Source organism: Montipora capricornis, chromosome 10 (genome assembly GCF_036669925.1).
Source record: "Montipora capricornis isolate CH-2021 chromosome 10, ASM3666992v2, whole genome shotgun sequence".
NCBI classification, from domain to species: Eukaryota; Metazoa; Cnidaria; class Anthozoa; order Scleractinia; family Acroporidae; genus Montipora; species Montipora capricornis.
Genome location: NC_090892.1, coordinates 37,724,046 through 37,736,545, shown reverse-complemented (window position 1 = coordinate 37,736,545; position 12,500 = coordinate 37,724,046). Strand labels below are relative to the sequence as shown.

The 12,500-nt window shown below is 39.8% G+C and overlaps 1 protein-coding gene across 1 annotated transcript in view; it reads right to left on the bottom strand.

Annotated features, from left to right (window-relative positions):
* Positions 1-1,995: 1,995 nt before the first annotated feature.
* LOC138019806 (aplysianin-A-like) overlaps positions 1,996-12,500 on the bottom strand; it is an 11,057-nt gene continuing 552 nt past the window's right edge. The window contains exons 2-6 of the mRNA XM_068866700.1: positions 10,934-11,119; positions 9,474-9,516; positions 7,138-7,896; positions 4,530-4,730; positions 1,996-2,787 (exon numbers count right to left, since the gene is read on the bottom strand). Coding sequence (XP_068722801.1) covers positions 2,592-2,787; positions 4,530-4,730; positions 7,138-7,896; positions 9,474-9,516; positions 10,934-11,119 — 1,385 coding nt within the window. The 3' untranslated portion in view covers positions 1,996-2,591. The remainder of the gene's footprint in view (positions 2,788-4,529; positions 4,731-7,137; positions 7,897-9,473; positions 9,517-10,933; positions 11,120-12,500) is intronic.

Genomic DNA, 12,500 nt, shown 5'->3' with positions numbered 1-12,500 from the left:
GCAACCTACAACCTGCAAAACATACTTGCCGTCCAGTCAAGGCTTGAAATGGCTATTTGTGGCATGAGATCAGTTAAGCAAAGAAGGTCTCTGTTTCAAATCCTCTTCTGTATGCTTTGTTGTTAAATGAAACAACTTTGCACATTGTATGGATTTTACTTCTTTTGATAGTTAATGATGGTTCCAGAGTCCTATTGCTAGCTACGTAATAGACCAATTGCGATATATTAAAATTCAGTCCTAAACAAAGGGCATCATCTGAAGGCTTAGGGGAATAAAGTCATACAAATCATAATATTCATTCCCCAGCACCTTGAGATGATGCCTTGAGTTTAAGTCTGAATTGTAATATATCAAAATTGGTCTATTAGCATTAAAAGCTTTTCCAGAGGGTGCCCATACTGAGTTACGACTGACTGAAAACTTGTGTTTTACCCACTGAAACCTGTTTTCACACGTATCAACTTGGCTCAGGGTAAATAAAAAGTAAACACGGAAGCAATGTGTTACATTTTATTAAATAGATATGACCGACTTACCACCTGGCTAATATTAGCAGTTTTGGGCTCAATGGGTATTTCATCCACTTTTGAAAGTCAACCAATCAATCAGGTATCTATCATGTCCTTAGTTCTACAACTAAGTTCTCCTTGCTGTAGGAAAACAACTGGTTGGTGGTTCCTTGTTGCTTTGAAGAGTAGACCTCTTTGACAAAAATTCGGAGCATTTGCCATATTCGCCAAATTCGCCAGATTCGCCAAGATGGCTGGCAACCTGGTATTGAACTGATTGACATACATTTGGCGATTTGACAAGAATTCGCCGAAATAGCCATATTCGCCAGATTCGCAAACATGACCTGCCACCATGTATAAAACTTATTTACATACATTTGGCGATTTGACAAGAATTCACCATATTCGCCGAAATCGCTGTATTCGCCAGATTCGCCAATATGGCTGACCACCATGTATGGAACTGATTGACATACATTTGGCGATTTGACAAGAATTCGCCGAAATAGCCATATTCGCCAGATTCGCCAACATGACCTGCCACCATGTATAAAACTTATTTACATACATTTGGCGATTTGACAAGAATTTGCCAAAATCGCCATATTTGCCGAAATAGCCGTATTTGCCAGATTCGCCAACATGGCTGTCAATCATGTTCATTTGGCAATTTGACAAAATTTCGCCACAATCACCACATTTGCCACAAGTGTCACAATCGTCAAATTGTCGGCAATATTTTATTTTGCCAAAAACTTCGTTTTCATTACCGGGAGCACACAATCTTGCTGCGTAGGTAGAGAGTAAATAAAAAAAATTGCTGCCTCGTTCATCGATAAAGTTTGCTCCTAAGTAAACGAAGCGAGGCCGAAGCAATTTGTTTCTCTCCGTTTGCTTAGAGGTGAATAGTAGCGTTGCTCCCTCGCACCGAACGAACGAGCGGAGCCCCATACCTTAATAAAGTTGGTAAGCCATCGATCTAAAAAATTTGGTTGTCACGTGACTGTCCGTCCGCAAGTACGTGTGTACGTGGGTAGGTACGTACGTCCGTCCATACGCACGTCCTTACGTCCGCCCGAAAAGCCCTAAACCTTAAAAAAAATAAGAGACTGGCACCATTGCCATAGGTACATCGTGTTAGAGTTATAATTGACAACTGCAAATGAAGGTATTCGCTGGTCAGTATCGCGTCTTTATATCGCGGGCTCAGGTTTAGAGCTCATAATTTCGAGGTCAAGTGCTGGTTTTTCGGTTGGACCGCGGGCTCAAGTAAGGTTACTCTTGGGGAGGAAGGAGTACGCAGAAAGGCAAAAATTTGGTGAAAATTAACCCCTGGCGCGTTGTTGACTTTTTCCCCCGACATATTCCTGGCACAATCGTCGTCTCTTGGAAAGACCCTGATATATTGTTTACGTGTGCATAGTTTGTTAAAATTAAACTGGATAAAATAGTAAAGCCACACGCTGAACAATTATTTGCTCCACAATTAATCTTTATTTAGTTTCTGTTAAAAAAAAAATCTTTTTTTTTTCCTTTCTTCTTAATTATTGCAATCAAGAGCTCTGCTTTTAAACTTGGCTAAACCTATATATTCTTACCTTCTCTCCTCTGAGCTACCCTATCAGAATGTGCAGAAGGCACTATTCACTAGTGTGCTATATACTAACACAGGCGTTTATCGCCTTTAGTCTGGATCCAAAATTACTTAAACGCCATGAAAGACAAGAAAACGGAAAAATCTACGTCATAATATGTAGGAATATTCACAAGAATGTTTTAACTCTAAAATCAGCAGCAAAATAAGAACATTCAGCCTGGCAGTATTTAACGAGCTAACTTTAGAATACATCCAGAGACAAAATTCGTGCAAAAAAAAAACCAGACAAACAAACAAACAAATAATAAAATATACGCGCGTTGCATGAAAATTAACGTGTGGTTGAAACACGAATGGTTTCTTTACAGGACTCTTTTTGACACGGAGGCCAAAGACAACTCAGAAAATGCCTATTTTCCCCCATTTCATTACCCTTACATGAGGTAACGTTAAGAGAGGTTGAATGTTCGCCGTTCAGTCTAATAAGCCTCGGGTTGCGTTATTTTCCAGCCTTCCTTTAGGGCGTTGTAAGCGGACTGGAAAGCTCCTTCATTCCAACCGGCGAAGACTGAATATGCTTCACCCACTATAAAAACGTCTTCACCAAGAAATGGACGTTTGGCCCATTTCATTAAATCATAACGGCTGACGTTCGAACCCGCCTTTGTGTAGTGCCTGTTGGACAGAACAAGTAGTGCGTGTCATTAAAAATAAGTACACCCATAGTCAATGGAGGGGAATGGTTTTGAAACCCGGCAAAGCTCTTTGTTTTATCTGTTTGTTGGTTATTTAAGGGGGTGGCCCTGCACAAAACTTAAAAAAATACAAAAGGTGTGCTCATACAACTAACCAATAGAAACATTGTAATCATGTAATCCATGCCTCGTCAATGAGCATAAAACAAAAGATGTGCAGGGTCAAGGACCTTTCAACATAAATCGTAACCTGTTTGTTTGTTTCTCCGACATGTTTACCGAGCTTCTTAACCATTTCGTCTATTAACTTTGTCGCAGGTCGTCGAAATTTCACGCAGGGAAACAAAATAGTAAATTTCCGCCTCTGGTATTTCTGGGACTGTCTAGGTGACGAACCACAGACCTACAAAATCCAAAATGCCTTATTTGCTTACTGTAATGTAAGTTAACCACGTGATTACATAAGAGCAAGGCCATAGTCATGTCCATGGTTAAATTCTGTTCCTAGGTATTTAGGATGTTTATGATAACCATAAACCGGCAAAAAAAAAAAAAAAAAGGAACGAAAAGAAAAACGATAAAAAAGACTGAGGCAAGTCATTACAGAAGGACAAGGCCGTGTGTACCTAGCAATGTCAATGGTTAAATTGCCTTCCTAGGAATTAAGGGTTTTTATGACGACTGTAAACAAAAAGACGATAAAAATGACTGAGGCAAGTCATTACGGGAGGACAAGGCGGTGTGTAGCTAAAACAAAAACTATGGCTGAAGCAATACCGATGATTAAATTACTTTCGTAGGTATTTAGGGTGTTTATGATGACTATAAACAACAAAAACTGAAAGCAATGACTGAGGCAAGCGCCTCAGTTTGCCTGTTCCTAGTTACGGCCTTGTAGAGGAAGACTTTTTCTTCTACGCTGCATGTGTGGCTTTGTTATGGAAAAATTGATTTGATAGGTCACGCGTTGTCGATGATTGTGTTGATCTTGAACGGTCGAAAAGACATTTTGAATCTCAAGAGAATAGGTAATCCACCAAACGCTCGATTTAATAGCAATGCAGGAAATATTAAAACTTAGGGATGTTTCATGAAAAGACTGTCGACAAATTACTCTCAGATCAGAAAATGAAGAACCTGAGCCTATGAGGTGGATATTTAACCATGTATTCCTGTCAAGTATTCTCTAGCCTTCGAAATAATCGAGGATAAATGTTTTTAGAGGAACAGTTATATCAATAGGGCGAATTCGTGGCAGCCATGTTGGCGTTCCCAAATAATAGAAAAAAGAGAAATGATTTGCTCAAGAACAGAACTCAGTTTGCAACGAGACCTCTTACACTAGGAGGCAGCGTTGTCGAATGGTTATAAATTAGGGCGCCGGACATCACTGAAATTCGGAGTCCCGCTTTTACCACTAAGCTGGAGTTGCTTTTCAGTAGACCCTAGTTCAACTATTCGGAAATGCTTGCAAATGGCGAACTGGTCCCGCCGGTTGGGGTTTTTAAGCCTTTCGTGTTTATCAGAAAAATTTCTGTGGCATGCTTTAGAACTTGCCAGTTATAGCAAGCGTCTCTACCAGTCTAAAAGTTCAACATTTTTTATAACTTCTTTTAGCAGTGAAGGAAACCTTCCAAGTGTTTGGGAACGCCAATATGGCCGCCGAAAAGATATGAGAAAACTCTATACCACCGATTAGCTTCTGACGGAAAAGCTTCTTACCAAGCTACTTTCTCCCAATATTTAAACATCATATCCAGAGGCTCTGGTAAGACTGCTCCTGGAAACACTTCCTGGATAGCTTTCTTTAATTCTGACTCCAAAACTGCTTTAGGCAGCTTGGAAAGCTCTCCCCACTTGACTGCGCATGCCCTCCAAGAGTATGACAGCTGAAGAACGGCTTCGCCGTGGAGTCCCCTGCCACTAAAAGAGAACACAACCATGATGAAAGATTTCTAATAGAATCTAATCAAAGCTGATTTGAGGTTTTCTACCTACCCAACAAAGCCAGGTTCATTTTTGAATTGGTCATCACTGTTTGCCTGGTTAATTAGGTAAAGTATATTTACTTAACAATTATTTCACGAGCGTGCGTTGGATATGAGATGGTAAATAGTCAACGAGCTGGCTTTTGTCTTCTCAAACTCACTAATATACTTCATCACGTTAAACAACGAAAATCACAATCGTCAAGTAGGTTTGGATATCTGGTCATAATTAGCATAGATTTTGACGATTTTGCTTCACCGCTTATTTTTTAGTATTTGCTCCGATTAAGAAGACACATCAAACACAAGAGAAGTCTTTCATCGGCTATCCAATTGAACACCTCCAATTTTGTCAAAAATACTCGGCTGCGCTTCATATTTTCAACTCTCTTTTCGGTGTTTGAATATCCCGATGAACACTGTCTCTCGTCTTTGATATATTACATCTATTATCCAACAAACGAGACTGGAACAATTATTTAATTAAACGCCTCCAAAAATGTAGAAAACTATTTTAAAAAAAATAAACAAACCTGTGGGTGAAACCCCTCAAAAATTACGCATGAAAACATTTAACGGGGAAGGCCAAAAAAAAGAATGAAAAACAAAAAAACCCTTTCACAATGAAACAACAACAGTGTCGATTGCCTGAAATACGTTTTTTGTACACTGATTTTTAATTAAGCTTAAAAAATCGTAATAAATGGAATTTATTTCAATTTAAACTAGAGGGGGCTTAGATCCGGGGGGGGGGGGGAAGGGGGACTTATAATCTAATAATTGGTAGTAATATTTTGTTTACAGGTAGATGGACCTCATTTGAGGTACTATTTAACAACAAGCAAAACATACGAAAAATAAATTCATCCGGTTCCTTTGTTTTATCGATATCGGTCGGTGTTGACTTCATTCACAGTTGTCATCATCGTCTCAAAATTAGTAGCTTTACTTGGAGAAAAACGGACTTCGGTCAATCAATCTGACCTGCTGGCGATCAACGTAACCACTGCGTTTACGATTCTTGGCTGCCTTGAACACGAGTTCTTGAAAGGACTGTTGGTCCAAGGGAGACAGCAGTCATTTTAAAAATTCTGCATTCTTTCAAATATCTTGGACTTAGAGTGATGTCTTCAGAATAAATGGACAACACCAACTGTCCGCCATGTTTACTTGCGAGATGACAAAGGTGGCGAGCTTTATAGCCATGCCTCAAAAATGTTATATAAACCGTCTGACGCGATTTATACAACATTAAATAAGGGAATATAATTTCCATAGGTGAATATAAGAATTGGACATTCTGATTGATCGAAACGCTCGTCATATGATTTTATATTCACTCCACTGGAGCCTGGTTACTAAGGTGATAACCTTTCTCGGCAAGTAAACATGGCGGACAGTTGGTGAATGAATTTTTCATTTATTCTGAAGACATCACTTTAAGTCCAAAGTATTCGAAAGGATGGAGAATTTTCAAATTGACTGCTGTCGCCTTCGGACCCACAATATTTCCAAGAACTCGTATTCTAGGCATTTAAGAATCGTAAGCGCAGTGGTTTCGAAGATCGCCAGCAGGTCAGATCGATAGACCGAAATTTATTTTTCTTCAAATTAGAGCTCCTCATTTTTAGACGATGATGGCAACTGTGAATGAATTGAGCAACGATGAAACAAAGGTACTGAACGAATTTATTTTCGTAGTGTTCCGCTCGTTCGTTTCACTGCCGAAATCAATGAGTAAGGTGGGTGATTCACAATCGTTGTACTTCTAGCTTATTATTAAAACTACGGCTGGATACGTGTATGCACATGAACAATTGCGTCCGTGTTTTTATGTTTTCGTCCGTTATTTTGTAGTCCTTCACCTCTGAAAATTATACTTAAACAATTATTCGCCTCAGGCTCAGTGAGTATTGTCGAATAATTTCTCGACCTCGTCTCGGGGATTATTAGGCGTTATAATCCATCAAATATTTTCGCTTGCACACGATTGGTCTTCACATGTCACGGGACCCAATATTCCCAGCTAAAACTGGGGAATATCCAAGGATACCGGTATTCCCCAGTTTTCAAAACTGCGCGTGTTGCGAAAAAGAATTGAAGGATAATAAACACAATAGCCTCTATTTGGCGCGAAAATACGCTAGATTATTTGTCCTTGGACATTATCTGTTCCTCAAAGCTCACAGTTTTCCTCGAGCTACGATCTCGGAAAACTGTGCGCTTCTCGGAACAGATAATGGCCGCGGACAAATATCGTAGCATATATATTTTGAGGCTATTGTTATTGTAAGCAGAGATTCCTAGATAAATAGGGATAATGTGTTCTTTTGATGGCTTACCTGTAAGGCATAATACCAACCAAACAAGAAGCTCCTGAAAAGAACCTTTCAAGCGGCTTCAGTGTCAGGTTGTGAAGCGAAGTAATGTTCTCCCACCAAGGATAACTGTAAAGCGCCACAGCCTTAAAGGCGGGAAGTGGTAGAATATCTTCAAAGAAGGTATTTCTTTTAATATCAGCAGCCACGTCCCCAGATATTTCTTCAAATGGAGTGGTTGGCACGGCAATAATGAGCTTTCTGGCCGACACTGTAAAATTATCTGTATCAACTGTAAAAAGGTTTCCTTTCCTATGAATTGCTTTGACTTTCTCCATGGCGTACATCTTTACTCCCAAAAGCTTCGCAGATCTTTCCAATGCGCTGACAATATGTGATAGGCCACCAGGCGGCCGATAGTAATCGTACGAGTCACTGCTGAGAGCCTCATTCCGTTCGTATCTAAACAAAGTGCTTTCTTCGCCATAAATTCGTTTAACAGTGTACATGGCCATAGAGAATTCGCAGCCTTCACTTCCAAGTTGGTGGCACAAAAAATCTCGGTAAGCAGGAAATTCAAGTGTTTTCTCTCTAGTAATGTTCATCCAAGCATATTTCTTCATTTCGGACAAAGTCATGTTTGCAAAGGGGCCAGACAGCAGGGTCGGGAAAGCTTGCTCTTTGAGGGCCTGAGCACTCGATACAAAGACTCCTCTTGTTTCCCAATGTGCGTCTTTGATGTCCATTTTCAACATGGGGATATTGAATCGTTTAGTTAAGGCCCTGAAAAAAAATAATAAGATGTACACTATAAACATGCAAAAGTCTTAAAATAATATGTTAGGTTGTGTATACTACCTCTAAGGACAAGGTTTGGAAAAAATCAAAAGGATTTGAATCAGTTGAGAACAAAGGTTTTTCAATTGACAGCTGGCCCGGATATAAGATCTGCAAAATTCACTGATAGCTGAGAAAACGAAATAGACTGAAATTTTAACTGACAATTATGGTTGGGTAGCTATATCTCTTATTATGTTTTTTTTACAAGCTGAACTTTTCCTTGAGTATAAAACTCGACTTCCTGTCTTGGCTTAACATATTATTTTGACCACGTGACATGCCATGTGCTCATCTTGTTAAAAATTGGTAAATCGGCGAATTGGTGGCGAATTTTCATTCTGTTGATCAATAAATGAGCGTCTTCAATGCAAATTTTTATTATCTACCTTGTTACGTTTGGAATGATCTTCCTTGATTTCGATTTTAGAGGTTATAAATGATCAGAAGTGGAATTTTTTTGAAGAAAACAACCTTTCACTCTGTAAAATTTTTCTGTGAAAAGAGGGACGGTCATTCCAAACGTGAGAGGGCGAAAACAATTAACCTGCATCTGAAACGCGTTTTTGCAGGATGATATTACTAAAACCGCCACCAATTCCTCAAATAATGGCTATTTTCCGCTAAAGGTCACGTGTCCTGTCAGAAGTACCAATTCTACTTTAAAATGTTCAGGACGTTAAAACCTCACCGTGTGCTAAATCTGGTTGTTTTGCCATTTATACCTTCAGAAATATAACCACTACTTCAGGCCGTTTTTAGGCTGCTGAAATCTTAGCAATTAGTCAGATTTTCGGCAGTAATTCAATTAATTCTGCTTTACATTCCTGACCAGGCCTTAAACCGTCCGGACTCTCAATCAAAATATCTCAAGATCGAGAATTCCCAGCGGCTGCTCTAGGCCATCTTATCTCAGTTCCAAAGGCCATGTATATGGGATCCATGGAGCTCTGTTTGGCTGAAGATTTAGTGTTGAAGCCTAAAGTCCAAGACTCTGATCTCTAGGGGGCCAAAAAAATTAGTCTATTTGCGTTCCTTGAAGCCCTGAAGCAACGCTATGGAATATAGCGACCCCGATTTTCTCTTGCATGGTTCCATTTTTTACAACCACACCCTCTAAACCCTTAAATTACATTAAACTTCGAAGAAGAGCACGATATTCAGTACCTAGCGAAAGTGTCTTTGTAGAATCGAAAAATGATTAGTCATGGCCATAAATATCTAGAAAATATAGATTCCATGTTGCCGTGCGTCTATTCAACAATTGATCACATATGGCGTCAAGATGTGGTAAGAGCAAAAAAGTGGCACATGAGGCAATAGCCGAGTGTGTCACTGATGTTCTTTGTACATTTTCATGACTTCTGTGATCTGTTACTAAACAGACGCAGGGCAATTAACATAAATCTAATAAGAAAAAAAAATATACACTTATGACGTCATCTATGCGTCCCTTCAATTCATCATAGGTAAGAGTCAATCAAGTAATTTGACTTGTCATATAAATAGGGATATCTTCTTACATTACTCTCTTGTGTTCTCTATCCACACGCCAGGCTCCTAAACCTTTAAGAGTAAAAATATGCACATCGTTTAGCAATACATTCATAGTTTTCTTTTAATTCGTAAATGTGTAATGTACACTGAACGAGTTTTATTAGTTTGCCTTAACGTATCAGTGTACCCCAAAATTGATCATTTTTCCAAAAAATTGTTTTTCGCTTTTTCAGATAGATCTTATTGCAGTCTTTCATTTAAGGTGATTCCTCAGAAATAAAAGTTACCGATGAATTTTTTTGAAACTTTCCCTGAATGTTCTCTACCAAGCACTGTTTCGAAAAATACAATAGAAATGATAGGTCACCTTCTCGTTTAAGAGATGCGATGGGCCAATCTTATCCCATTTATGCCTGTACTCGTGCTAATCACACGCGTTATTCATCGGTCCACGTTACATTTTGCGGTAGCTCGAAACATAGTTTGTAAAAGTAATACTCGGGAAAAAACTTGACAGGTAGAAAGTGTCGAGCATATAGAACAATATCATATAAAATTTGTGGAAACATCACACTATTTAAAACGACGTAGACATAAAGCGTTGGTAGAGTCGTTATTTTCGCGGTAATAATTTGCATCACAGAGCAACAGTTTTGTGCACTCTTTCACTTATATCTTTTTTTTTCTTCCGATAAAATATTTTAGTTTTTTTTAAATGCAGCAGGATAATATGTACACTATTATTATGCAATAAAAAATACAGGTCACCTTGCTCGTTTAAAAGAAAACGAACATTTATTTCGCTATCGAGTTAAGCTTGAGGGAAATTTCTTTCGTTGTCAGTACGTGCAGGCGCTAATTTGCGCGCGCTAATGACGCAAAAATCGTGCTCAATAGGGATGCGCAATGCAATACTGAGATCCATGGGCAATTTTCGAATTTCTCAGCTCCGTTTTTCTGCAATCGGAATTTTAATTTATTTGTGTTTGTGTGAGTTTAATCGGAACGAAACACTGAGTCGCTGTTGTTGCAATTGCAGTGTATTAGAGGTTTGAGATTCAAACGAGACACTGAGACACGTTCTTGTGTTGAGCCTTTCGCCTCTTTTGAATGCCGTCTTATCAAAACAATATTTGGGAGCAGATTCACTGCAATAGCAGCTATTGAAATACATATTAAAAGGCTGCAAAGAAAACAAAAGATTGACAATTAATAGTTTTCTGATTCAAATTCAGGGCGCTACGTGACTCGCGTGACTGTTTGCAACTGCGAGTAGTAACCAAGCCTTTCGAGCAAAAAAAATAATAACCTTTGTAAAGCAGCACTGTTTTAAGCTTCTTATCACGTTTTACTTCTTTGGGTTCAACTAAAAAGGAAAAGATGTCTCTAACCACGAAGACAACTCCACCGCCGAAAACAGGAAAAATAACCAGGTCGTGTTTCTGGAGTTGCGGGTGACAGCAAACGTACGAACTTATTAACTTACTTATGCTGATGTTTGGCGCTTGGCTAAATCTGTAGTCAAAGATTCGTCCTCCAAATCTGGAATCTTTTTCAAACAAACACACGCTGTCTTCTTTCTTCATTCGCATCAGTGTCTCTGCCATGTACATTCCTGAAATTCCTCCTCCAACTACAACAACGTCACAGGACATGGGACGCAAAGAGGACTCTAAAAAAAAAACAAACAAATGAAAACACAAATAAAAAGTTGAACAGATAAGCATGGATTATTCAAGAAGCAGGAGGTGAAACCATCTTAACAGAAAACGGTTAAGAACATTTACACTCCTTTTGCGGGGCATAGCGGTCAACAACAACAACTACCTTTTCTGTATGACCATCAAACAAACAAACGAAAACGCACATAAAAGTTGAAGAGAACAGTATGGGCTACAGTTCGGACGTAAGGCCACCTAGACAGAACTTTAGTGCAAAATTCTAGCCCCAATTATGAGCCAGGCACAAGGCACGTTTTTGAAAAGCTCGACGCGCTCTAGGCGGCGTTGATAATGAAATTAGCTAAATTAGTCTTAGTTTAGACTGAGATTAAATCCCGTCGGGGGCAAAACGGATTCTACAGAATTTGACCTAAGATAAACAGTCTGCTTAATATTGCGTTTTAGAAAGAACTAACCGAGACAATGTCTGAAAGACGGGCCATTAATGTTTGCGCTACGCGACGGCCGGCGAGGGGTGGCAGGGGATTCAAGGGGTCGAGGCACCAGGGTCTGGTCCGCGCAGCGAGTTGGAGACTCCAGAGAGGGGGTATAGGTGCTTGCACGGTTGCTATGGAAACCGCTACCACAGCGAGGCCCTTTGCACCGAGTCACTCGGTGGAGTAAGAGGTACGGAAAGGGCGGGAGAGAAAAAAAAGGAGGAGGAGGGAGGGGTGAAAAAGCGCAAGAAATCCCGGCGAACGATAGCTACGCGTACAGAACCAAATGCGGAGACGAACGTACCAGGTGAAACGTCCCCCAACGAAGCTAATAAAGGCGCGAATGAGGTTGAGACGAGCCGAAGCGTGGGCCTCGCTTCGCTAAATATTAACTTCTGCCAACAAACTTGACACCAAAAGATCAACAAGCTGTCAAAAATCTCTCGGTCTACTATTGCGAAAGCGCAACCAAGCGAAAAGCTTAACAAGCTTATCTTTGTTTGTCATGGTCTTATCTAAACTGCACAACCAAACTCATTCAAACGGCGCTTTTGTACCGTCCGATTTGAACAGTTAGCCCGTTAGTCACATGGAGGTGTGGAGCGGTATTGGGATTTCGAATAGTGTACAGTGCAATACATACCTAAGAGCCAGCACGACGAATCGATGGATGATAATTATTGACCTATTCTTTTCAATTATTTTCACCGATAAGAGCTTTTAATTCTTCCATGCTCCGCTAACTTTCGTTTCTCGCTCGTTGTTTTTGGGAGCTGTTCTGCAAAAGATACATGCCTTTGCTTGGGTGATTGACACAGTTTCAGAAGATGCCGTGTGAGCAATAATAGCAGTGTACAAAAAATCGGTAGCTGTCCGGAATGGCGAGTGAGACTTT